The sequence below is a fragment of the Pithys albifrons genome, chromosome 1, assembly GCF_047495875.1.
Source record: "Pithys albifrons albifrons isolate INPA30051 chromosome 1, PitAlb_v1, whole genome shotgun sequence".
Taxonomy (NCBI): domain Eukaryota; kingdom Metazoa; phylum Chordata; class Aves; order Passeriformes; family Thamnophilidae; genus Pithys; species Pithys albifrons.
This window is the reverse complement of record NC_092458.1, coordinates 63,291,815-63,318,828: the sequence shown is the minus strand read 5'-3', so window position 1 is coordinate 63,318,828 and position 27,014 is coordinate 63,291,815. Positions and strand designations below refer to the sequence as shown.

Genomic DNA, 27,014 nt, shown 5'->3' with positions numbered 1-27,014 from the left:
TCTTGGTAGCTTCCTCTTTTCCTTACAAAAGTGCTTATTTAGTATTTAGTGCTTATGAAACAGTAAGAAAGCACTCATGTTTTCTTGTGATCCTTTTTCTGAAATTACTCAAGAAGTAGTAGCCCTGGAAGAGAGACATTCAGAAGTGAGTGTTCTGACACCAGCTCATTTTTTTTCATTTGTGACATCATGCAGCTGGGTCCTTTCCCACAATAAGTCCTTTGCTTGTTAATACTGTTAATTGCACAGACTGGTTGATCTCTGAAGAACAGAACCACTGAAATAAATACATGATTATCTTCTTAAATCTTTCCCTATTTTGCCAGCATGTCTGTATGGACAAGCATGGTCCCTGGGTATCCTATATCTTCTCAATGTTTGAAATACTCAAGAGTCCCTTTGGAAAAACTACATCTTTCTATGATTTTTTTTTCTTTTTTTTTTTAATCTTTACATAGCCTCTGAAACTTTGCCACACCTCATTTTTAGTTTAACTGGTTTTGCTGTGATCTGTACTCACGACTTAGTAACTGACTACTTCAGCTCTCAAAGAACTCTTTCCAGATAATTTCCTATCCAAGTGTCTATGATTACCGTCACTTGCGTTCGTCTCATTGCAATTTCAGTTCAAAATCGGCCCCCATCTTCAAAACTCTATAAAATCTTGTTTTCAACCTGCTTCTTTGACCCTCTAGTTTCTCTTTTCTCACCTCCTTGTTCTGTTTCCAGGCTCTTCACCTCTTTCTTGCCCTCTTTTCTGGCTCAAGCATATTTCATCATGTTTACAGCTCAGGGCTTTCCTCCCAAAAGTAAATATTGCACTCTGCTACTTATCAATCAGTCTCAGTGTTATACTCTCCATGTCCCTGGTTTTTGTCCTGCTTGTGTAGATATAAGCCTTCCTGGCCACACTGCCCCTCCTCCTACCTATTTCTTTGGCAGGGATCCTTTGATTTGAAGGCTTGGAAGCAGCTATGATTATAGTAATTGGCCTTTCTGCATGGGACCAGCATATATGTCAACTGAACCTTCTGGGTGATATAAGAAACAAGTAATTTTTACTATTCTCAGTTACAAGGCTATTGAAAAGAGTACTTAATGAAAATAGTACTTAGAAGTAATCCCACCACAGCAAAAGGGATCAAGAGAACAAGAAGTCATTTTGTAATGTGGCTGCAGTACTCACTGTTTTAGTTAGAAGTCTAGTTTTCAAATCTATTTTTCAGTATTTAACTGATATCTACTGTTTTTTTTTTCTTTTCAAATTGCAGTATATTAAATGTGTGCTTGCATTTGTATTTATTTGAATTTTAAGTCCTTTAAATCCAACATTGCATGGCTTTTAATGGAAATGGAGAATAATTACATCCATAATTTTTGTGAGTCATTTCTTGTAGTAGAAAGGGATTATTTTTAAAGGTTTGTGGAAAAAAAATGACATCTTGAGTTAGGTAATAAATTCAGATAAACTTCTTCCCCCTCCCCCCTTTTTTTCGCCTGTTTAGCATTTTCCACTTTTTTACTCTGTGATGTACAAGCCCTCACTGGTTAATTATGTATATATTTAGCTACTGCATGTGTTGGGCTTATTATTGTCATCTAATTAGATGTAACTTGAACTACTTGCTTCTAGAAAAATCATTAAAAATTCTTTCCTAATGACCTAGAGATGACAAAATGTCTGTAAAGTGTGAAGAAGCAGACAAGCACAGGAACATCGCTCTTAAAGAGTGTTAATCCAGATGCTGCAATCATCTAATTAAACAATATTTTGCTGTCATTAACATTTTCACCAAGGAATTGCAGTTATAATTTCTTTGTCAGCTGTCTCTAGCTCACTTTACCTTCAAAACTAAAGTGCCATATAAAAACATTAAATTGGATGGTTTAATTAAAAAGTTTTTTTTTAATGAAGAAACATATCCAGTATTTCTGAGATCTCATTTACTATGCCTCATTTTTATTGTTCAAGTAGATTAGTGTCACAGGCTTGCAATATTTAATATTCAGCCTTTAATATTAATCTCAGTAAACCTACTTGAGGGGAAATCTGGAGCTTCTGAAACAGTATAAGGACTACCAATGGTGGTATAAGTTTATGTTTTATATTTATTTAGTTAAAGAAAGAACCAAATAATTCTTGCTAGAGGCACCAGACAACTGATGAGATGGCTAAGTGTATTCATCTGCTGACTTTGAAAAGAATCAATCATGAAGCCAGAACTGATCAAGAAAGCATTCCTAATAAAGTGAAACCACTAATATTTATGCATGTTTAGAATTACGGACTTGTAATCCCATTATAGACCTAGCTCACTGTCCTCCACTCAGATAAGTATAGATGTGTGGTCTTACCTTATCATGTAGATTTGGTCTTCTTTCATCATTTAAATGATGGTTCGTCTTCTCGAGTCAGTTTTATTTGTTAATATTAAGAAGAAAATAGTTGAATTGATAAATCACTAACATTTTTATTAAACAAATTAATAGTTATTCTCAGTAAATATCTTCATAAATAAAACATGTTTTATAAATATTGAAGTAGGAGAGAAAAAATATTTTATTTTTTTCACAAGACTATGCCTATATTTATTAAATACATAATCATGAAGGCTCCATTGTTTGCAATTTATCCTGCCTAAGCTGAGAGATAAGCTGCTTCAAATTATTTCTCATTGTGGGGTGAAAAAATGCACACAGGAGTTACTGCAGTGTTCTGACATGGAGCTAATGTCACTGGATAATTTCTTCATGTGTTTATAAGTAACCACTCAACAAAGGAGAACTCATAGAGCGGCTAGGCTCAGGATTGCTGTGTTTTTCTTGCCCTATTCAATATACTTACGATTTTCCCATATGAAATGGAAACAAAAAGTCAAAATCTTCTTGACTGAATATTGAAATTGAATGGATATGAAATAAATGAAATAGGTATCAAAATTAAATAAAGTCACAATATGAAAAAAATCTCAATTTTGAACTTAAAAGTAATTTTGGATAGCCCTACATTTCCTTTCATAATTTTGCTAGAGGATGTTCTCACCTTATCAAATGTTTCTATAAAATGGTTGAAGATCTTTATTACTATGAACTCGTTTCCACACAAGTTTTAATTCTGAAGAATCTTCATTTTTGCTTATGCCTTGAAATAGACTGCATCAATAGATGTAGTTGAGATAGTGTCATCTCATCATTCTCTTCTTGAATCTCAAATTTCTTTTAGTCTGCTGTCTACATACACACAAATGGCTTTCTATTGTGGAAGCTTTTTCACACTCCTCCATTAATTAAGGATTCTGATGGTGAGAAAAACATTTATTGTATGAAGCTATAGTTTTATAAAGGCCTTATTTTATAGAGCCCTAAATTTGATAATTTCAAGAAACTTTACAAGTCGTATGTAAATAAAGCCTTTGCCAAAGAGGAAAACAGTATTCTGACTTGATGGATGTGGAAAGTGATGCAGAGTTGTCTTTCTTCAAGACATATAGTGCCCCCTCCCAAAAATCTAAAATAATTAATATTCTAGCAGGGGATACCTTTCCTTTTCCTCCTTTACATGAATAAATTCTGGTATATTTCTTGATTTAGTTGCTTGATACATTCTTGTACTAAGAGTCATTTTGCATTCATTCATTGATTCATTCATTCATTGTTGATATTAAAGAGGAAGTGGTTTTGTTTCTATCCATGTTTGTGTGTGTAGCACACAGGGCTGGCATTGCTTTTATAAAGTTATATTTGCATATCTTTTTTTTAAAAAAATTCTTGTGAACATCTATGTGTTCCAAGTGTAAAAATGAGGACACACAGTTATCAACAATATGCACTTTTCCTGTATTTAGTGAAACTATGTACAAAATAAAAACATGCTTTTGGTTCATCAACTTCTATTGAAAAAATAAGGTGTTTGCAGAGCAGTGAAAGTTTCACATCTCATTAAAGCAGAAATTACTTTTGTGGAGAACTGCAACTGCTACTCTGAACAAGGAAGCCTGTGTTTTCCTGTGCTGGGTTTTGTACCCCAGGAATCTGTCCAGAATCTGGAAGGAAGCAGTTAGTGAGACAGGGCTGTAAATCTGCTGCAGGACTGGGAATTGTTAACCTGGATTATTTCAGTCTGCTAATTATATTATATAAAGACACACACACATGTATTTATGACCTGATTTTGTTTTTTAAGACTCATGTTGCATATTGTGTGGCTCTCACTATTTCAATAGGGTGGATGATTCTGCACTAAGAAATTTCATTCGTCTTATCATGAAATGTTAAATTCTACCAAATACCAGAGAACACAGAAATAGCAGCCTTCCCCAAACACACTTTCTTTGGTGATGAATTCATATTTTTCAATTCACTGCAGTTGCAGGTTGTTCTTTTGAAATGATATCTAAAGATGGCTTTTGCACATTTGAGCTACTGGGATGACAGCAAAGTTTCATGATTGAAGAGAGTGGCCTGGGGCAGTCAGCTCTGTCTTTCAGGGGGGAGAAATGTTTTTTATTTTCAAAGTGATTAGAAAATAGTGTTAAAGCAAACACAGCTTCCATCACTTTGATACCACAGTTGTAGTGGAATCTCATCACCTCTTCAGTGAAGAAGAGCCACAGGAAATAAGGATTAATATGGACTATCTAGGACAGACCTAGATTTGCAAACCTCAAATTTAGCCCCTTGCTGTTTGTAGTCTCATTTAATCTTTGCCGACTACGATACTGTCTAAAGTTGCTAGGAAAATAAATAGTCCTTTTAAATTTCTACATTCATGCTATATAAAAATACCTTAATGGAAATATAAAAAGAAAGTGTTTATTGGCATATGGTGAGTTTTAGTTGATCTTGAAAGATACCGTGCTATTTGTATTATGTTGATTTCTGTGTTGACTTCTGATTCAGCATCTAAGTGGTTGCTTTTGTCTGGAAGATTTATACCTGTTTCTGTGAAGTGGTGGGAACTGGAGACATGTGATGCAACAAATGTAACTGCTAGATTGTTTTCCAGCTGAAGAAGGGGACAATATTTCCTAATTATTAAAACTTTCTTTTTAATAGGACGAACGTACAATGATCTGAACCAATATCCTGTATTTCCTTGGGTTTTAACAAACTATGAATCAGAAGAGTTAGACCTGACCCTTCCAGGCAACTTCAGAGATCTTTCAAAGGTAAACTTCAATTTGTAAAGAACAGTCAGCCAGCCCTTTTAGGAAGAAATTTTGTTTTATATTTATAATCTAGTTAAGTAAGGTCTTTATTTTTAAAAGGTCCAAAATAGACTTCTGTTTTAGAGTGATTTTATACTGAATCTCTCCATTATACTAGTTCCGTGTTGCTGACTTAACTGATTCCAAATCTGCAACTCCTCCTTACCTTCTGACTTATGGAATATGAGTGTGTCAGACCACTTGGTCTAACTAATTATCTCCCTGATTTATAAAAGCTGATCCTTGGAAAGAAAAAGGTTGGACTTTATTATGCTGTGAGTAGAATAGTAATATAATAGCAGCTCTTCATTTTGTTTTAATAATTATTTCGTAAACAAGTATTTTGTATTTTAGATTCTGGAGTATCTGGTCCCTATTGTTATTTGTTGGGCTTTTTTCCCTCCAACCAGATTTTAATGCTTTATAATGATAAAGTTCCTAGTATTCATTTCTCTAATAGGACCACATTGTCATCTCTACCCAGCTTTGGTATTCTGGTTGCGTCAACAGACCAGAAAGAAGGTCTGTCCTGGCCAAGCATAGCAGAAATATATGGAGGAGCTCTACTTTTGGCCAGCTAAAATAAACACAAAAAACAGGGCTTGAAACTGTGTTTTGGGGAGTATCATTCCTGGCTCCTGTCAACTAAGAAAATGTATACACTACTTTACCAGTGAAGGTTGCTAGTTCTTCAACATCCCCAGTGTGAGCTTTCTGTTTTCTGGATGTGACAGCTTTCTTGCATCCTTGCCCCAGCTCCTCACCCAGGAGGGTGAAGTTGCTTTACAAATTGGGTGAGGCTCAATACCACAGGAAGGTGTGACTCACTGATTTAAGGAGTGAGGCTGAAGACAGAAAATGACAGACACTCAAGGCCTGTTCTGTAGTCCTGTCCTGCAGCCCCTGCTTTCCCTTCTGCTGCTGCTCAGTCATTAATGTTTCAGGGGCTTCTGCCTCAGTCTGGGTTTCTTTCCTCTTCTCCCTGCAAGCACTCACCCTTGGAAGCAATGGAGACATCCTGTCCTGGATATGCCATTGTCTCATCCCTGCTGGAAAGAGTGTGCTTGCACTACCTCCAGATGTATTGTAACCATTCCTGGAAGCGTGTTTTTGTGAGAATTCTGAAAGAATCTGAATAGGACCTGAATGCATAATAGCAAATAGAGACACCTAAGTTTCCTCTCCCTTTTTTGTTTGACAAATAAATAAATAACAACCCTCAAAGTCACACTACATGCACAGTATGCCTCAAATAGAAACAAATTGGTTCATACTTCCTTTAGAGTATGTAAAGCTTTTGACCTTTCACAATATTAGGTATGTTTCACAAATGTGTTTTTCAATTCTGTAACACTATTGTAGTCTGTGCCAAGAACAATAAAAGATCCACAGACGTGACTTAAATAAAGACCTGTGATCATTTCACTTTTATACAACATATAAAAATATTGCTGGTTTAGAGTTGTTCAGAGTGATAAACCTTTCATTAAGGTGCTTACACTTTTCAAAATCTCTCAAACTCACTTGCAAGTATTGACAGTAAATCACCACTGTATTTGGTGAAGCACAAGGAGATTAGACAGCGTCTCATGAGTCCTTCACTAAGTACTTAGTTTTGGTTGAATCCAAATTTTTATGGCAGTCTACTAAAGTATGTAATTGCTACAGGAATTAGTGTGATAGCTGAATAAATAGGTTTTCCTCATGAGTTAGTGAAGACTCATTATGGAGTCAGTGCTTGTATAGCTTATTAAGTATCACTGCACTTTTATTAGTGCTATCCTTGAAAGGAAATGTAAAATCAAGTCCATGGCTATTTATCTTTCATCAAGAATCCATACAATGTACACCTTTTCTTGCCAATTTGATAACTACATTCTCTTACCAAAAGATATTGGTGGTTTCCTCTGAAAAAGCTATGTTTTTGACCACTGAAAACAAGTCTATGTGTAACTAAGGAAAATGGTTTTTCCTTTCTGGTAATATTTGGGCTGCATTTATTCCACAGATGTGTGAGAAAACCCACGTGAAATCTCTAAAGGATTGTGGAATCCCTCAGGATAAAAGGGGTGTAATTGTAAATGTTTTCGAGTGTTCCTTGTAATAACATCTGATAAATTTCATTTCACCATGGTTTTAAAAGGAAAAATAGGTCAATGATTTATTTTCAAATGCTGTGGCCAGTTAGTATGAAATGCCTTACTTTGTGCACTTGGGCTGTTATGCATTACTTGTGTCCTGTTTCAATTTTTGCATTATCAGTAAAAATCTTCAAAATCAGAACATATCTGAAGTATTTCCCTGGCAATTCTGGTTCAATTTTCAATATTGTTCTGTAACTTTAAGCAAGCCCTTTATTTCCTTGTTAGGGAGGTGAATTCTGAGTAGCCTGGTGCTTAAAAGCAAGAGTTAGTGATTTACTGTTCACATTATTGAACCAGGGTGCGCTATCAAGCCTCAGCCAGACCTCGGGGCAGGCACACACAGTATCCTTTCCATGAGGAGCCACTTCCTTCTGTCAGATTTTACCCTGCAATGGAGAAATGTTCCTGCAGATTTGATGGCAAATCAGAACCTCCAGCTAAACTTTTGATGAATAAAATCTCACTTCTCAGTTCCTGACCTCCTGTCAGCCTGCAAATTTGCCCTTTTTAGTTTCACAAAGCCCTTGTCCTTGATTTTTAGTAATTAGTACTCCTCAATCTTCTGAAATTATGTAGAATTCTAACACTATTGCATATGTGATAAAAGCCCACAAAAGGAATGAAATGAAAAGTGAAATCACTGATCATGCTTTGTTTTCTTGGTTTAAAATAGTTTTTGTAGTCAAATGTAGGTGCTAAATCTGACTTCTAAAAAATAATTATTTTCTGTATTACCATTCACATTCATACAAAGCTCCAGTGTCAGTTCTGATAGTTGACAGCACTGCTATGGAAATTTTTAATCTTTGATTTCTAGGCTTTCTGTATAAATTATGACACACCACTTTTGGGATATCACAATTTCTAAGTGACCATAACGTCAAATACAATTTATATGTTTTTTGGAGATGAAATTAGACGTGTTTGGCTTGCTTATGGTGTCAATAACAGAGTAAAACATATGCCTTTTGCATTTAGCTCAAATTTAAATATTTGCGTTTCTGCAAAACCATCTAAAGCATGTAACTTGTCCTTTCTTTCCATACCATTTTATTCTGGTTTTATGTAGTGGTCCTTATTTTGGTATTTTTACATCCAGATGTTGCTTCTCTCAGAACAATTACATTTATATATTAGTCTAAAAATTCCTCTGCCCTTTTTCTTTGAAGTATTTGAAAATTCCCTTATCAAGTCTTGTCTTTTTTTTTTTCCTCCTTTTACATATATATAGTTTTAGATTTAAAACCAGGGTCCATGGGCATGGAAGATGTCTTAGCAGTGGGATATATTGGACCTCTCATTTGATTAGACAGTGAAGGTTCAAGTTTTATTCATTAAAAACACAAGGTTAAAGGTTATATTTATTGTTTGACAGGATCAGTAGCTAATGAAAGAGGCTGTCATAGATACATAGATTATCTTTTCACTATCAAACCACCAGGTGATCTGCTTATTTTCATCTTTGCTGAGATTTCCTTTGGAAGAATACCTAGGATATCAAACATTAGTTCAGGAAATGTGTGCAGCCTTTACTGTACACTGATTTTTTGTGGGGTTCAACACACTTAATATGTGGTATGCTTTGTTTGTATAAAATTGTATTACTTTTCCTCTAAATTATAGTGAATGCATGGTTTTCACGTGCTGCATTGTCCCTGCTCATTAAAGTGTAAACGGGAATTTCTCCTCATTTACTTCCAGTCATACATCCTGTTAAATAAAATGATTTCCTCACCATGCAAAGTAATACTAATATTGGCATGTGTATGAAACATCACACACCCATTCACTGACTGGAAAAAATTATGTTTTGTTAATATAGAAGATGTTTGACTGATGGGTGGTGATAAGCATAACTACTTTTCCTTATTACTAAGCCATTTCAAGAAAAGGAAGTGATAAAGCCCCAAGGCTTCTAAATGTAATAATGCAAATGAACACATCCAAGTGTGAATATTTCAAGGCAACCATACTTAATACTCCTAAAAATGTGTATGCCGTGGAATGGAGTTTATCGGTTTATTAAGAGCTACTTGCTGGAAAAATGAAATCTGTTTCTGTAACTTAAGCTTCTCTCTTTACCACATGCAACTCTTCCATCAGAAGAAACACTAGTTTAATTATAGTTTATTTTAAGCCACACCATTGCACATTTGCTTTTCTCAAATAAAAAGTTCATTTAATGAGTGAAATCCCAGTACTCTGAATCTTCAAGAACTCTTATATTTGACATTATTTATATCTATTCTTAATATCAGTACACTGAAGAAAAGCCGTTTACAAATTTGGATGAAATTACAATTTAAGTTTAAAGTGCTATCCTAAAATTTCCTGCTTATATGTTGTTGGTCAGTGGGTGTTTTTTAATAAAAAAGCAAGCAGTCAGGGAAATCCCTGGCAATTTTCAGCAAGAGCCAAATAAAGCCATGTTCAATAATTCTTCTATACTAAGCCAAAATTTTGTGCAATGCATTACATAAAAAAACCCCCAAGACAAACCAACCCCAAAGCAAACAAACAAAAATACCAAGATAAACATATAAGATAGCTACTGCATGAATTAGAGTCAAGACAAGCAGACTATTTCAGTGGTTAGATAAACAGGATGCTACATTCAAGTCTGCTTTCATGAGAGAATGTAGTTCTATGAAGGGGGCTGGCAAAGCAGTCAATACTACATGAGCTAACATAACATGTCCAGTGGATATAAACACTAGATGTATTGGCAATACACTTGTCCAAAGGCCAGATGTCTAAAGAGATTAACCAGGTAAAAAAAGAATGACATTAGCAGTAGTGTGTTTTTAATGCTAAAGTAAATATTTGTTTTTAAATAGAAGAAAGAAATCTAAAATAAACTCATGCATAAGCTTTTACTACATCAGAAGCAAAGTGGCTGAATAGACTACAGTGAGTTGTCTGTTTGGAGTAAAGAGTATCTAAAAATCCATTTTATGGAAAGTTAATGCTATTTGATACCAATTCTTTCAGAGGGCTTCTCGTAATAAAAAGACAAATGGTGTGTTTGGTAAAAGCATTTCATGAAACATTATGGAAAGAACTTTTATTTAATGTTCAGAACAATTTATTTGACTCAAATTCAATTTCTGTCTTTGTCTTGTGGTTAAGATATGGAATGAGACACACTATGTAGATTGAGCTTTGCTTTTGTATTGTTTGTGCAAGTCACTTTAATCAATCCACGCAGCAGCAGAATCTCAGTGAAATGGAAATAAAATTATTTTCTTTCATTATGTGAAGATAGAGGGATTGATCCATAAATAAAATTTCTCTTCCTTTTATAGCTATGATATTAGATTAAAACAAATGTAGTTGACTTTCTGGGCTAAGAAAGGCGTAGTAAAACTATGGAAAAATAACCAAAACTCCATATAATCTATACATTTCACAAGAAATGTGAGAGACTACCATTACTGTAGAACTTGTCATCTAGTAGGACAAATGCCTCACCAGAGTAAAACTGGGTTAGTGCTGGTTTGTACAACTGAGATTTAAAGTCCTTACAGAAGATCCATGTTTTCACTGGGGGATGAACTATTACCATTACTTTGGGGAAAAGCTTTTTGCCACATGGACATGAAGATAACACTAAGGAAACAAGGGGCAGACCTTGCTGAATTTAGTCCTCGCTATTTTAGAGTTTGAGCACTTCCATTAGCATTTTCATTGTGTGTGGTTTCCTTCTTCAGGGGTCATCTGTGTCCTTTCTGTTCATGTGCAGAGAAGTGGTTCACATCAGGGTCTCTCCATGACTGCAGAGAATAGGAAGATCAGATGTTCCCTCTATTTGCCACAGGCCAGAGATACCTCACTTAATGCTGAACTAGAAGCTGCAGAGTCTTGTGAGCATGGGCAGCTCCCAGCTCCCATGCCCATGGAGTGCTGCATCAAGGCAGTTGCGCTACTTCTGGGGTTCCAGTTGCCATCTTTGATAAATGGGACCATGGTTTCATGCTGGCCTCCACTGAACTAGCTCAGGACCTTCTAGCACACCTTTGTATCACAAGCTATAGTCATACCTAAGGAATCTTCTCATGAGCACTGCAAATCTTTGGGGAATGAGAGACATTCATCTATGTTTCCTGAATCCCAGGCTATCAGCCAAATACAGGATCTGTCCTGAGAAGTTGTGGTGAGACTTAGTAGTTGAAGACAAACTTTACCTCACTTCTTTTCCTTCTTCCCTCCTTTCCTTCTTTCCTTCCTCCCTCTGAGGCAAGGGAGGGTAATCCCGAGAAAAGATTTTTCCCAGGGATTTTCTCAGTAAAATTTCAGTGCCATGCAAGAACAGAAATTACTCTAATTGTTATCACTTAAAGACTCAGTTTTATTCAGCAGATGTTTTGGGCATTTCAGAATTTTTCTTCAAGTAAATCCTAAAGTAATTGAAAGAAAAATAGATTCTAACTCTGAAAATTATAAGGATGAAGAATACAGCTTTTCAGGTTTATCATTTAATACAATTGAACATGCATCTTCTGAAGGTAGATAATTTTACCTACTTGTGCAGGCATTTTTACATGAAAATGGAAATGTGCCATCTTACATTCTTATCTCTTTTAAATTGAAATAGCACATCTCACTGGAGAACCTAGAAAACAAGATGCTGTGTTTGCATTAGTATTTTATGTGATTTTGGAAATTATTGTCAAATCCTTGAAAGTACCTTTTCACTTAATATATTTTTAAAAAGTTATTTAGAGGCATGGATTAAATCATCATTAAAATGTTCCTAATATATAAAATAAAATACTTCATAATTATTTTTTGAGCATCAATTATGCCTCGCAGATCTTGTTACTGTAGTCAATTTACAGTGAATAATAAAAACACATAGTTTGTTTGATGAAAGGTTTCTAATCAGCATTAAATATATTTTGAAAGGCCAGGAGTTTTCCATATTTTCAATCTTGCATTAATTATCATATTTGTTCTCTACTGCACTTTCAAACATATATGCACAATAATAGTGTGACAGATGACATCTCTGTCTTCCATAGCCTTAGAATTCACTGCAGCACATGGTAAGATGCACCTTCAGGGTGGAGGGAACGGATATTCTCAGGGTGTTTCTCCATTTCAAAATACGATCTTGTTGATTTGTCTGCTATTTTGTGTTTCCTTCTCAGAGGGGGTGAACATTTCCTTTTAAGAGACTAGGGTGTGAATTACTGCTTTAGCTCTGGAAATGTGCAGTTGGGACTGGAATTTGTTCTGCCAAAGAAGTGGATGCACAGTACCTTAATGAGAGTGGTATCAGCAGGTTCCATCCAGTCCCCAAAGCAACCCAGAGCTGTGATATAATTTAGCAAAGTGCACATATATCTGCACAGTTTGTCAGTCTAATAGGGAAAGAATGTCTTTTAATAAGTCACTCTTTCAAGGAAGTTGTTAAACAACCATTTTTATATATTGGCAACTTAAAGGCTATAATAATGTCAGTGTGTTTCCTGACAGTGTCAGAATGGGTAAAGAAACCAAGTACAACAAAAATGCAAATATTTATTTTTTTCTATTCCCAGTAATTGGGAAGAAATCCTGGAAGGTGCTGGGGAATGGCTCATACTTCTTTTTCAGCAATGCTTTGTGAGGTCTTGGAGTGCAATCTGCACCAGATATCATCAATCCTTTGGGATTACTCAAACATTTTAAACATATGACAAACATATTAACATCTCCATGACTCAGCAAGGCATTAAGCATTCAGACTGTTTAAAGTGAAAAATACTGAAATCATAATGTTTTAAAATGTAATATTCACGAAACACTGCTGTTTAAAACAAGCTCTAAACCGTTAAATCAGGAAACAGCATGTTCTATGTCAGCCTTTTAAACAGACATCTCAAGAAAAAGCAGTGCTGAAGGAATAAAATACTTGTAGCTTTAAAATTTCTTACTTACGTAAGTAGTGTAGTGAAACACACTGATTTGACCTTGTAATGGTGTTTCCATTCTAAATTACTTTGGATTCCAATTCTGTAGAAAAATTGTGTGGTGGAATAAAATGGTAGCATTTTGAAAAGGGTCAAAGTCCTTACATGTATGTTTTTTTTCAAGTTGTAATACCTTTAATTATATCAGTTCAATTAAACTTTTGATTAATACAAATCAGTTAATCACTTAAAATTACTATAAGTTTATACAATTATTTGATGTGGAAGTGTACTCTCCTCTAAGTAGTAAACTCTGTGTGTTTGGATAATTTTACTAGTAAAGCTGAAATCTGTATTTTCTTTATCCAAATAACTTTTGTAACACTTAATAACAAGTATATTTTAGAAAAAAGTCTGAGATAAAATGGGTTAAAAAAATCATAAAAAGCGTGTATGCCCTAAGTAGCCACATCAAAGCCAACAGTTACTACTCCTGCCTTATATATCTTTTGTTTTTTACCTAATTTGTATAGATTGTTTCTTGTTTGCTCAGAATGGACTTTGAATTTGTGAATAATTGCCAAATTTTGAAATTTTCAAGTACAAAGCTTCTTTGATTTGCTCAGTAAAATGTGGTTTTCTTCAGTCAGAAAGTATATCCAGTCCTGAGGACTATGCATGGTTTTTAAGTGTTTCTGCTTAGGATCACCAGACACCATCAGCAGTTCCACGTGAAATCTTTTCATCATGAACTGTGCATTACAAAGTATCCTGTGTGAGCAAAAGTCAGTTTTCATTAGCTGTGTGATTATGGTGAATGACAGCAACAGAAATATTAGTTTGGCCTCAATGCATTTTAAATGCAGTTTTAGAAGTCTATTTCCAGAACATTACTGAACTAATTGGGAAACAATGTGTACTTCAAGTAGGTCTTGAAAGTTTGCAGATGTGAATCACTTATATTTGTCAATTAAAATAAGGAAACTTATAAGATTTCTAGTAGGCAAAGCCTTTGAAAATAAATTCTAAGATTACAGCAATCCGGAGGGGTTAGTGCAGCACAGAAGGAGTTTGGTTGTAGTCTCCTGTGTATGTGGAATTAATCTATGGCATATCAGACATGCTGCCCTTCAGCTGATAATGTATTTCACCTCTTATCATGTTGCAGCCTATTGGTGCTTTGAACCCAAAGAGAGCAGTCTTCTATGCAGAACGGTATGAAACATGGGAAGATGATCAGACTCCACCTTATCATTACAACACCCACTACTCTACATCTACTTCTACGTTGGCCTGGCTTGTTCGTATTGTAAGTATTGGTTATAAGTAATAGTTTTATCTACAGCATCTCTTCTGTCGCTTACATTTACTATTGTTTCAATTTTTTTTTAATGAAAGCACCTTTCTATCAATATCTCATTGTTCTTCCCTACTTAAAATCTTAGAAATTCTCTAGAAATACTGTGTATCACAATACTAAATTGTAGTGATCAGGGGGTCCTTCCTACCCAAATAATCTGAAATAAATTTCATCGCCAAATTTTGGCAGTATTAGGACATATACAATGAGAAAAGTTCATTCAAAACTAAATCCAGTTTAAAAATGAATCTCTAGATAATACAGAAATCTGACACTGCTCATGTATTCATTTATTATTTTAGGCTAGGGACAGATGCATACAACATTAAAGAAAAGTCTTTTGTAAATAGAACCTTAAACTGTCAAATTGAGAAAGGAATTAAAGAACTAGTTTTATATTAAAGCAGCATAGAATAATACTTTATGTAAATGAACTATGCTTCTCAGTGAATTGCTATCTCTACAGTTTTCAGAAATAGTAAAAATGTGGATTCTAACCTCATGCTTACCACCAAAATCAGATCTAGGAAAAGGGATAAAACTTCAGAGATAAAGTGAACCTGAATTCAGTTTACATGTCATCACAATGATTTATGGAATGAAGAATGTTGATGAGAGACTGAAGGTTTCACCAAGAATGTGAATTAATGACAAATTGAGTCTGCGTGCATATAAAAATGTGTTGCATAAGGTGTATTTTAAGCATGTTTTGCACACAACAAAGCAAAACAAAGCTTGATATCTGAGTTTTCACTCAGCTTCCCTTAGACATGCCCTTCTTTTCTGCTCAGAAGAAAAGAAGTCATGTGTCTGTGAGTTCAGGATATACTTAAACCGTGGGAAACTATGTGTTGAGTATACTCCTGTGTGGGTTGATCACTGTACTCCTTTTAACTGTGACTAAATTATTCATGTACTGTGAATACATTTTATGGTACACATGTTGTCTTAAAGTATATTAAAAACGGTGGTTTTATTTGAATGTTTATCTATTAATTTTGGCTGCTATTCAACAAAAGATCCTCTCTTGCTAAGCAAGCAAATTCTTAGACGTGAAAGTCTGCTTACAGGCTGAATGTACAACACACCGAGGAGTATTAATTTCCTGCATTAGGCTAATGCAATGTCATCTTTACTACTGTCGTTTATGTAATACTATAGATGTTTTTGCTCTCTTTGCCTTCTGACCTAAAAAAGCAGGAGAACAAGGTCTCTGTCTTGTTGGCCTTGCAGTATAGACCTGACAAATTGTGTTTGTTAGAGCAAGCAATATATGTGAGAACAGAAAGCAGAAAAGGGAAGCCAGTGCTTTCCAGAGAAGAGGATGCCAATGGAAAGAAGGTGAAAACAACAGAGATCTTAAATACTGGGGTATATTTTAAAGATTGTTTAAATATGACTGACCAGCAAGGAAGAGCAATCTAATGGGAGCAGACAACAGAAATGAAGGAAGTCAAGATGCGAGGAAAGGTTGAACCTCAAAAAAAGAAAGAAAAGAAAATAATACGACAAGTCTGGATAAGGCTGCATATGGAAGCACAAAATAAATATTTGAAACTGTGTATGGAGGAAAAGATTAAAAAGTCATAGTGATCCCGGGAGACATATTTTTGGCTATAGAATAAAGGATGAAAAATCCTAAGGCAGTAGACCGTGCAAGTGAAGTTGATAGATAAGGCTAGGTCAAATTTCTCTAAGTTACAGTATTATTTCTTATTTGTGAATTTCTTGAGCTAGTGCTTTGGTGTGAGTTTGTGAAGAAGACTGTGTAAGAAAAGGTAAATTACAGTCCAGGAAGGGGAAGGTGACATTAAGAGATGCAGACACTCAGACAGAAAAATGCTTTCAGTGTTTTAATAGATTGGAGAAGATTCATGGGAAAAGATTGTTACAGTAGAGCTTTTGGTACCAAGTGACAACAAACTGAAAGTGAAGGAGAGGAGTGGAATCTAAAATTATGGGAGAAGAGTCTGTAGACCAAAGAATTAAAGAAAAGGGAAAGCAAAAAAAAGAGAAATTAAGAGAAAACAAGCAAGTAAAGAAGTTATGACAAGAAATAACCTGGGAATGATGTAGTCTAGGTAGAAGCAGAACAAAACAATATAGAGTAATGGGGATCCAAGGGGAGGAACTGTCTGCCTAGACGTTAGTACTGCAGTATTTGCAGTAGGAAAGGAAGTTTCAGCCACTCTGAAGTATGTATGTATATAGAGAGAATTGTGTAATTGACACAAAACCTTAAAAATTATTTTAAGTCTTGCTTTTTGGCTCTGACAGATGCAATCTGGTTTCTGTCAGTTGTCTTCAAAACATTGCTTTTGATATCATATTTCTGAGTCAATTCTGTGGTTATCTGCTGCCTATTTTCTTATATTTTCCTCTCTTGGTTTGCTTTCTCTGATGAATTGTGTTGGGTTGGCTCCACTAGGATATCAGGTGCCCACCAAAACCTCTCTGTTAATCGCCTTCTCAGCTGGGCAGGAGGGAGAAAATACAAAGAAAAGCCTGTGGGTTGAGATAGGAACCCTCTCAACTTTCCCCTCTCTCACACAGAGAGGTGGGAAATGGGGGCTATGGTCAGTTCATCACACCTTGTCTCTGTTGCTCCTTCCTCCTCAGCGGGAGGAGTCCTCACACTCTTCCCGTGCTCCAGCGTGCAGTCTGTCCCTCCAAAATGCAGTCCCTCCACTTCTCCAAAGTGAGTCCTTCCTACGGGCTACAGCTCTTCACAAACTGCTCCAGCATGGGCCCCTTCCATGGGGTCACAAGTCCTGCAAGAAGCTTGATCCCGCACAGGCATCCCAGGGGATTACAACCTCCCTCAGACATCCACTTGCTCCAGTGCAGAGTCCTCCAGGGGCTGCAGGTGGATCCCTGCTCTCCTGTGGATCCCCATGGGCTGCAGAAACACAGCTGCCTCACCCTGGTCTTCACCACAGGCTGCAGGAGAATCTCTGCTCTGACACCTGGAGCACTTCCTCCCTCTCCTCCTGCACTGATTTTGGTGTCTGCAAAGTGGTTTCTCTCACACATTCTCATTCCTCTGCAGTGTTGTTCTTCTGCAGTTTTTCCCCTGACCCTTCTTAATTGTGTGTTATCCTAAAGGCACTACAGCTATGACTGATGGGCTCAGCCTTGGCCAGCGATGGGTCTGTCTTGGAGCATTGGCTCAATTGGATGTGGTGGAAGCTCCTGGCAGCTTCTCACAGAAGCCACTGCTGTAACACCCCCACTACCAAAACTTTGCTGCACAAACCCAATGCATCTATTACACTAGTTTTTTAAAAGACACTGTATCTTAGCATCAGTTCTGTCCTTGTAATTGATTTTGATATCATCGATCTCTGCTACTGTTTTGTCACTAATAAATTTTTCACTGCTAGTAGTTTTCTCTTTAGCTCTTTTTTATGCTAAGAGTGTCCAGTAAAAATCTATCGGTGAATGATTGATTATCCAACGATGTGGTAGATCGGATAGCGCTCCCAGGAGCAAGGCTCGAAGAGCAATGCAAATGCTCCTCGGAAGCTCGGGGATGGCTCCTCCCGCTCCCAACCCGGCGACGATCCTCCGAAGGAAGAGGTCCACACAAGTCAGGAGTCCACGAAGAGAAGCAAAGCTTATTGGGGTGCCCGGACTTATATAGGGGAGCATAGGACTTTCTAGAATATGGGCGGAGTAAGGGGAGGAGACAGGGAGGAGCAAAACATTGGATTGGTGGGCATGCAAATGAAGGGGAGGAACAAGGGAAGAACCAATCGAAGAACATAGCCATATAAGGGGAATGGTGCACTGCACCAACTGGGGACCAATCAGGAGAGGCTTGGTGGGAAAAATGCCCTAAAGGTTTGTGGGATGAAGAAACCTGGGCAGGGATGACTAAGGGAAAAAGACAAGTGTAGCCATTTTGGGGTATATAACAATTAAACTGGGGAAATGTCCAAGTAGCTCTTAAAGCCCTCGCGGTCTTTATTGAGCTTGTTCAACGGTTTTCCTCGTTCTTGCACCTCCGCGTCTTCATCTACCCAGCGTTTATAATACTTCTGCCATTTGATGAAATCCTCATCCACTAAGTCTCCTCCGACAAAAATCCATCTTTAGAAGTGATCTATTATGTTTTCAAAAAATCAACAGTGGCTTATCATATACTATTACTACAGCTACTGAGAATGCAGTTAAATGCCACCCTGACACCTGATCCCGTCAGATCTTGGAAGCTCAGCAGGGTCAGCCCTGGTTAGTACTTGGATGGGAGCCCTCCTGGCAATACCAGAGGCTGTAGGTTCTAGTTCTGAGGTCTTCACTGTCACTGTCCAAGCTCACTCGGCCGTGGCAGATGAACCTTAAGAGCAAATGGTGGGGCCAGTTCTGCGCACGCTGTGCCTCACCTAAAAAAGCCACTGCGCAGGCTTGAAGGGCACACCCAGTGGGTAGAGCCCTTCCATAATGGTTCTGGTCCCTTCTGAAGATTATACAGATGACTTTGAAACTCTCACAAAGCACGATAATGCATGTACCTTCTTTCTTTACAGCCTCCTTGCCATGTGGGCATGGACACAGCCATATATGAAGTGAAATTGTCATTCTTAAATTACCTGGACACATTTATTTAAGCTATTGCATTATACATATTAGACACTACATCATGCTAGACTTCTGAAAGGTCAGTCAACAATCCTCTAATTAGCATTAGAAGATATGAGCTGAGACATAGAGTAGAAATACTTAGTGTTATAATTACAGATGAATTCTGCATGATCTCCAAGAAAGGTTTATATACAAAATCAACTGCTTCATGAAAGTGTGTCTTGAAGGGTAGATTAAAGATTAGATAACTACTTTGCAGAGAAAGATAACGAATATGAAAGTCTACCATATTGTTCAGACAGGTTAATAATAATGATAAAAACTAACAGACAACCATTACATCTATAAGACTGCCTTTCCCTCCTTTGAGGTGTTGCTTAAATCAAACCGTGATTAAACATTTTTGCATATTACACATCGTTACATCTAAACCTAAGAAATCCTACTTACTCTGTAGGAGCAAGCATCACCCACAAATTTGCTCCAGCAAACAGTGAAAGTATTTGAGAACACGATGCCTTATTCTGTTGACATAGTTCAATTTTTCCATAAATGAAATTGAATATTCACAGTTCATGGCTGGGTGACCTTATCACCAGGTTCAAGAGACACTTTCTTTATGCGCATTTCCACCTGAACAAGTGAATAGTTAAGTTGCAGAAGACAGAACAGTTTAAACCAAGAATGCTACATCAGACATGACCTGAGAAGCAGACAGAAGGAAAAATAAAAATAGAACAATGAATTCTGACTTGAATCATGTAGATGTAAATACTGGCATTGATTTCAGGTTTTCAGGTGAAGCTGGATAGAATTATGGTACAATTAGATGCTCTTAGTAGTTGCTGTTGAAGAAGTTATGTTTGTGTGAAACAATTGCATGTTCATTGAAACTGAGGTCAGTATTAGGGATGTGTATTACCACAGTCTCTAATGTGGTAGTCAAGACATTTGTAGAGAGTAATTTCTTTCCAGTTTCTGTGGCAATGACTAAATATTAGTACGAGGTAGAAGAAATTCTGGATTTATTATGAGTCAGGTCTGGTTGAGCTCAAACCAGTTTTTAGTGAGATTTAAGGGTGAGAAGGACCAGGAAGCCCTCTGGTAAACAGAAGTGAATCTGAGTCTTCTTTTTGGTAGATTTCAGAAGGGCAGTCACATATATATCAGACAAAATGTGTATGTCACTCTGACAAACCCCTATGTACTGTCTCTTTTTCCTCTTACAAACGGCTGAAAAGACATTTTGTTTGACATAGGATGTTTTAGAATGAACGCATCCCTTCCTCCTGCTTCCCCAACTCCCACCATAAATGATTCAAATGAGTCTGGGCACTGTTAAACGGGAGTGGAGGGAGAGAAGCACTGTTGAATTGAAAAATTCCTTATTCTCTAAGCTCAGGCTTGTATTCAATGTAGTCAAATACCCCACAAATTCCTCTTCTTGTTGGCAATGAACAAGACATGAATTTTATTCAGAATATTTGAACGAGTGAGATGGAGTTATAATGAAAACATTGTGCAGCTTCACAACTTTCACAGCAACAAAACCTTTACATGAAATGACAGTAATCAGTATCATAGAATAACAGTATTTAAATGAGTATATTGAATACAGATATGAATTATATTTATATAATAAAAGCACTTGACTTCCCAGAGAATAAAAATTATCTCAAAATTATGTGAGAGGTCTGAGATAAAGCCAGTGAAAGCTCTGAATTTCTGCAACGGATTAAAAATCCAAAAAGATAGGCACAACAGGCCATGGCAGGATAGCATAATAGGGCACCCTGTAGTGCACAGCTACTAAAAGTTTAATCCTTGATTATGAATTTTATTGCTTTTGTGTATTTGTCTCAGATGCTTAAAATAATGTTGTCATAGAAGTTTGGATTAATATCTTTACATAATTTATTGTAATTACATCATTTTCCTGGTTTCTACTTTTTTCAAATCCATCAACTGCTTCTGATTTCAGAACCTCAGCAATGATCCACAGTCTGCTCCACAAATAATATCCACAAAAAATTACATGTATCTTATAAAGAAAAAGAAGTGATAGGTAGGAGTTGGTAGAAGACTGAATTATTTGTACTCAGATCAACAACATATAATGCTTTTCAGTATGGGCAAGCTAGCAAAAATAGCATAATTGCTATTGCAAATATATACAGCTAATTTGGAGGAGGAATTCAGTTAAAACCAAAGTAATTCTAATATTAAAAATCTGGAAATTTAATGTTACAATTATATTATTAATAGAATTTTAGGATAAATTAAAATCCTCCAATTCCCATGTATATTGCTTTCCATTTCATAGTTCTAGGACTGAGTCATTCACATTTTCATTTATATTCTACATGAAGTTCACTATATGGAGTGCTATAAAATCTGGATTGATAAAAACTTAATTTTTTTCTTTCAGTATTCCATTTCATTGTGGCAGTTTATACAACTCACTAAGTTGAGCTACTGTTAAATTTTAATATTCTGTTTCAATTATAAACCTCTTCTTCATCACAGAGTCTTTCAATATTCACGAGTGCAAAGAAAGTCATTGTGCAATGGGATTTAGGGCCCTCCAACAGGAAATTATACTGTGATGATTTTATATTTAATTCAATTATTTTAAATAATTATTTTAACACATTAGGATTCTCTGACTGGAATAAATGCACTGATGAAAGTGTATTTATGAGATCCTATTATTTTGAATGTGTTTTTTAAAAACAAATTCCCAATTAAAAATATTAATAAAAACCTTCACCATGCAATTGGCAGTAGAATGTCTTGCATTATTATAATGAAAAGGATTCCGTATTTCCACCGGTAAACACTGGAAGTAAAGGTACAGTCCCTGGCTAAGAAAAAAGAAGAAAAAAATCTTTGTTCAAATATAAAAAAATCCCTTAAGCTATTTAAAAGTTAGTGGCATGCTATGATGACAATAAGAGAGATATCCCATTCCTGCTCATTTAGAGAAATAAATGTTGAGGTTTTACTTCTTTGAAAGAAAGTAGCCTGCGTTGACTGTTGTGTGATTGGGAAGACATGGAGTAAAGACAGAGAAACAATGCTCTCTGGAAGTCTGAATTCCCTCTTCTGTTTTGCTCTTGTTTCTGTATCTTTTCACTACCTCTGCATCCATGCTTTCCTTATGTACATTTTAATTACTCTTAAATGCTACATAAACATGAATTGCTTCAATGTTTTTTAATCTGAGGAAATTTACATACTATATATATAATGTGACGTGTTTTCCTCATAAATTCTTTATTAATGGAGAAGTTCTCTGCTTTCTCCAAAAGTTTCAGAAAAGGAAACAGAGTGTATAGAATAAAATTCAAATAATGGATGTATAATAATGTAATAACAATTATGATCTGATGATTGTGAAACTGATTCACAAAATTTCCGAATTACCAGGATATGCAAGGAAGTAAATTTGGATGTGAGTTTAATAAAGGGGACCCTCTTTAAAACATTCCCCGTGAGATTTGGCAAAGAGGAAGAAGGAACTTCCATCTGTGTAGTTATATTCAACTATATAGTTGAATAAAAGAGCTAATAGAGTGGTGCTGGAAAACCAGGGAGCTGGCAATGATCTCAGAATTCAGGTCAAATAAGAATTTGGTCCTCTGTTAACCCCTTCCCTACAGTGGAATATGAGGATATGAAAATGGGCTATCTAGACTGTCTAAGTGTTGAGCTCTTCCTCCCCAAAAGTTAGTAGCTGTTTCCATTTGGTAAGTGTTGAGATTGTGGTTTCAGATAGAATTAGCAAAACTAAAGACTCTAAATATTTAATCTCTCCCTGCTCCAAAGTAATGATAAAGCTAGATTTCCTGTAACCAGTCTGTCTCATAATGACCACAGAGCCATTCTGCTCACCATGAGGCAAAGTAGAACCAAGTGAGGTCTTCTCAATTGAATGAAAAGGAAGATTAAGAGATGGGATTTTTTAAGATTTTATTTTGACATACCAACATACGAGGGGTAAACAAAGCACAGTTATATAAATAACACAGAGTGTGTGTGTGCTGGTTGCAGTGAAGTAGGAAGCTACTGTGAACTGGTAAGATACATAGGTCTGCCACTGGCAGGTAATTAGTCCTAGGGAATAGAACTCAAGATCTGTGTATGCAAAATGTGTTAGCGCCAATAAATGTGCTCAGGTGTTCAGTGCAAATATCTGTGCATACATATAACTTAGAGGTACTATGATTTTCTTAAATTCTGCCTTTATCAAATATTTTGAACCTGCAAAAGGCATTTGGATTTTGATAGAAACCTGCTTTGTGATTCCTTGTATGATTTTCTTAATCTGTCTTAATTTCATTTACTACAGGAGCCCTTTACAACATTCTTTCTAAACGCAAATGATGGCAAGTTTGACCATCCAGACAGAACCTTCTCTTCAGTAGCCAGGTCCTGGAGAAACAGCCAAAGAGATACCTCAGATGTGAAGGTAACATACATGTCAAATAAATGAACAAATATGTATTTTCATTGATGGTATTTTGTTTTATGTAAGGATAAAGAGAGTGTTATATTTATTTTATATTTATATATTTTTAATTTCTTTATATTCAGGATACTGGGTACAGTGCAAATAAATAGATATTACTAAAGTTTATTGTTCTAACAGAAACAAAGATTCTTTGAAGTTGAGTGAACAAAAGGTATTTTAGAGAAAAACAACCTAACTGATCTGATTTAGATCAAATAATCAGGAGATGGAGAAAAGCCCAATAAATTGTTCTTTCCTGCTGTTAACTCAATATTTGGCCCACTCCATAAAACACAGCAGGAATTGGATTTGACCTTAAAGTGTCATATTGTTATAGCTTGCCTAGCTCTGGGTTTGCATTGCCTGGGGCAATTAATAAAGCATTAATGACAAGACCCATTTAAAATGTTGGCTTTTCTGTACAGCTTTAGCTTTTACTTGAATGTGCCTGGGGATATTATGCAACAATACACATTAGATTAAAACAACTTCTACACGATATACAGAAACAGCCAGAGAGCAGGGTGATTTTACTGTTGTTATTCCTTTCCTGTTGTTACATACAAAGTGCTATTGTTCATATACCTGATATCTTATCAGAAAGAAGCCAAAATCTAGTAATAATTTTAATAATATGGTCCTTTATTGATTCTCATTTTCTATTAATAAGGCAGGCAAAAGCCGCACTATACCTAAAATTCGTTCTTTTTTTTAAACCTTTTTTACTGTGAATATGTGTCTCTTCTATTTTTATACTGCCATTCATACTAGGAAATTATAAAGTCAAGGTCATACTGCCATTATATTTTTACTTATCTTACAAAAAGAAAAAAAGAAAGTTAAAGTTGTTGATTTATTTTATTCCAGTGCTCCTGTTTGCATAAATACTCCAACAGTCTCAAAAGTGTATGTAGACAAACCATATTGTTATTATTTAGTTATTAGTTAGAATAACTACTTGTAAATTCTATAGCCATCTTAGCATGTGGGAGATGCTGCTTTTTAAAGAAAAAGTCAACCTGAACCTCTTACAACCATTTCATATCTATTCATGCCCCACTGGAAGGCAATAATATTTTAAGTGCTGTTACTGTTACCTTTGTAAGAAAAAAACCAAAGAAAATGTTCAAATTTGGAAGAAATTTGATGTAATATCTACTATATTTGATATATCTTTAAAGTGCTGACATTTTGATTTTTCCCTTTCAATGAAATCTGGTTTTTATGGAATTCCACTAGAATATCTGGGAAAGTGACCTCCTAGGAGTGAGTCTCAAACAAAAGATAAGAGCCTTAAACTGAGGAATAAGGGAAGACAGTTGGAAGTGACTGTAATCTTCTTGTCTGGCTTTAGTACACAGGAGGAGGGCAGTTAAATACATCAAGGCATTGCAAAAGATAAAGGAATATCTGTGGACAGAAGGAGAAATGGTAGTCAACTAGGGTATATAACTAGGGAAACAATTGTTCCTAAACTAGAAACTAAATGAGTTATCAGTAAAATAACTGAAATGTTAGTAAGCAAATGCCAGCAGCCTTGTGAACTGAGTGGGGTAATTTAAACTGCTGCTGCCAGCTATGGCAAGGGTGAAGGAATTATGGACAGAAAACAACTGCATAGCAAAATATATTTGTATTAAACCTCCCCCAACTTATTAAAATAAACCAAGGATTAAAAAGATGCTCAAATCAGATACCTTCAGAAAAGGAAGGCAAAATGTCAAGAACTGAGGTAGTTAATGTACTTTAATGTCATTGAATTTAAAAGTGGGAGTTGGAGATAATGGATAAAATAACAACAATTAAGGGTCAGAGTTGCACTAGGGGAAAGTCTGTAAAGCAATGTGTTCCAGAATACATTTGGCAGTTTACTATAGAACCCAAGAGTGAGATTTAGGTACATATACATCTCTGTTATGCCACTAGAAAGAAAAATACTACTTGGAGCTAAGTCATTACAAAAAATCTAATATGGAAGGCACGGATGAGGTATGTTAGCCAATAAATGTTTTCTCCAGATAATCACTGACCTGTCTGTTCAGGGATAATTTAGGGATTAAAGATGCTGTTTAAAATATGTGTTTATTAATTAATGAAGATACAGGGGAGGTGGGTTCAGAAATTAACCTTGAGTTGATTTATTATGAATTGATTCAGCATAAGATAAAAACAGATAAACACAGATTCAAAAATGAGCTGAATATTTAAGAGATGCTAAAGCAAATACAAAGCATTCATAAGCTATCAAAAAAAGATTAAAAAATGGTAGAAATTAGACAATTTTTACTACCAGCATTCAATGTATTGCATCAGCCAATAAGTCTACTGAAGTACACTTCAGTAGCCTAAGCAATATAAGTCAATGCATTCCTGCTTTGTCTTAAGTTTAACAAGGAAGCTGTAAGATCAACAGGGTGGCAGAAAGCTTATCATGAGACCAAAGCTTTATCCTTAGATTATAGCAACTAGAATGTCTCATGGCATCTAATTTCCACCTGAAACAGTCTGATTAGTCATTCATTCAGAGATCTTATGGTCTTGGAGAACAAAAGTTATTTTCCTTTTCCTTGCCTAATTTTTAGTATACATTCATGCTGGATAAAGCAAATAGTGCTTTCTTTGCTGGGAACCAGCTAGTGGAAGTATGTGCCCAAACTGGAGTGAGCCATAAGAAGAGCAGCAAATGTGTTTAGGGAGTTGGATACAGGTAGAAAAATGTGTGCATGTGCAGGGTAATTAATGTCTAAGGGTGAAGACACAAAAATGCTATGAAATATGCAAACATTTGAAAGGAAGGAGAAGTGTTTGTCAAGGAACAAAGAGGTAAACCTCAGAGGAAAGGGATCAGAGTATGAAAAGTTAAAGTGAAATTGAGTGTTCTTTTCAGTTTAAATGTTCTCACAAGGGGAAGTAGTAAACCCCTTACTTTTAAAGCTTCTTTTCTAAGTAGACTGGCAAAACACTGGAAAAGAATCAGGGACAATCATGAATTGGCAAGAGGATGTGTTAGCTGACCCTTTAGGCCCTTTCCATTTGCCAAGTCTGTGTTTCTTTGCAATAAATCAAGAATGAGTATAGCAGCTAATTGTTGCTGTTGTTTGTTGCTTAAGATCTTAATGAACTACATTGCTCAATGCCATGACATCAGGGCCAACTTTTCCCTGAGGCCTTGAAGTTCATTCTGCAAAAGGATAGGAAACTGCACTATTATTACTAATACAAATACCTCTTTTTTTTTTTTTTCAGATTAGTTGTGCTACTGCTTGGAATGCCTTACAGGCTTTTCAAAGGTTTTAATGAAGTTTTCAGGGC

General features: G+C 35.8%; 1 protein-coding gene across 6 annotated transcripts in view; it reads left to right on the top strand.

Moving 5' to 3' along the window:
- The window catches only part of NBEA (neurobeachin), a 488,059-nt gene that overhangs the window by 394,833 nt on the left and 66,212 nt on the right, over nt 1-27,014 (top strand). For all 6 annotated transcript variants that reach the window (XM_071552778.1, XM_071552759.1, XM_071552769.1 and 3 more), the window contains 3 exons: nt 5,056-5,168; nt 14,414-14,554; nt 23,541-23,660. In XM_071552778.1, the coding sequence (XP_071408879.1) occupies nt 5,056-5,168; nt 14,414-14,554; nt 23,541-23,660 (374 nt within the window). The remainder of the gene's footprint in view (nt 1-5,055; nt 5,169-14,413; nt 14,555-23,540; nt 23,661-27,014) is intronic.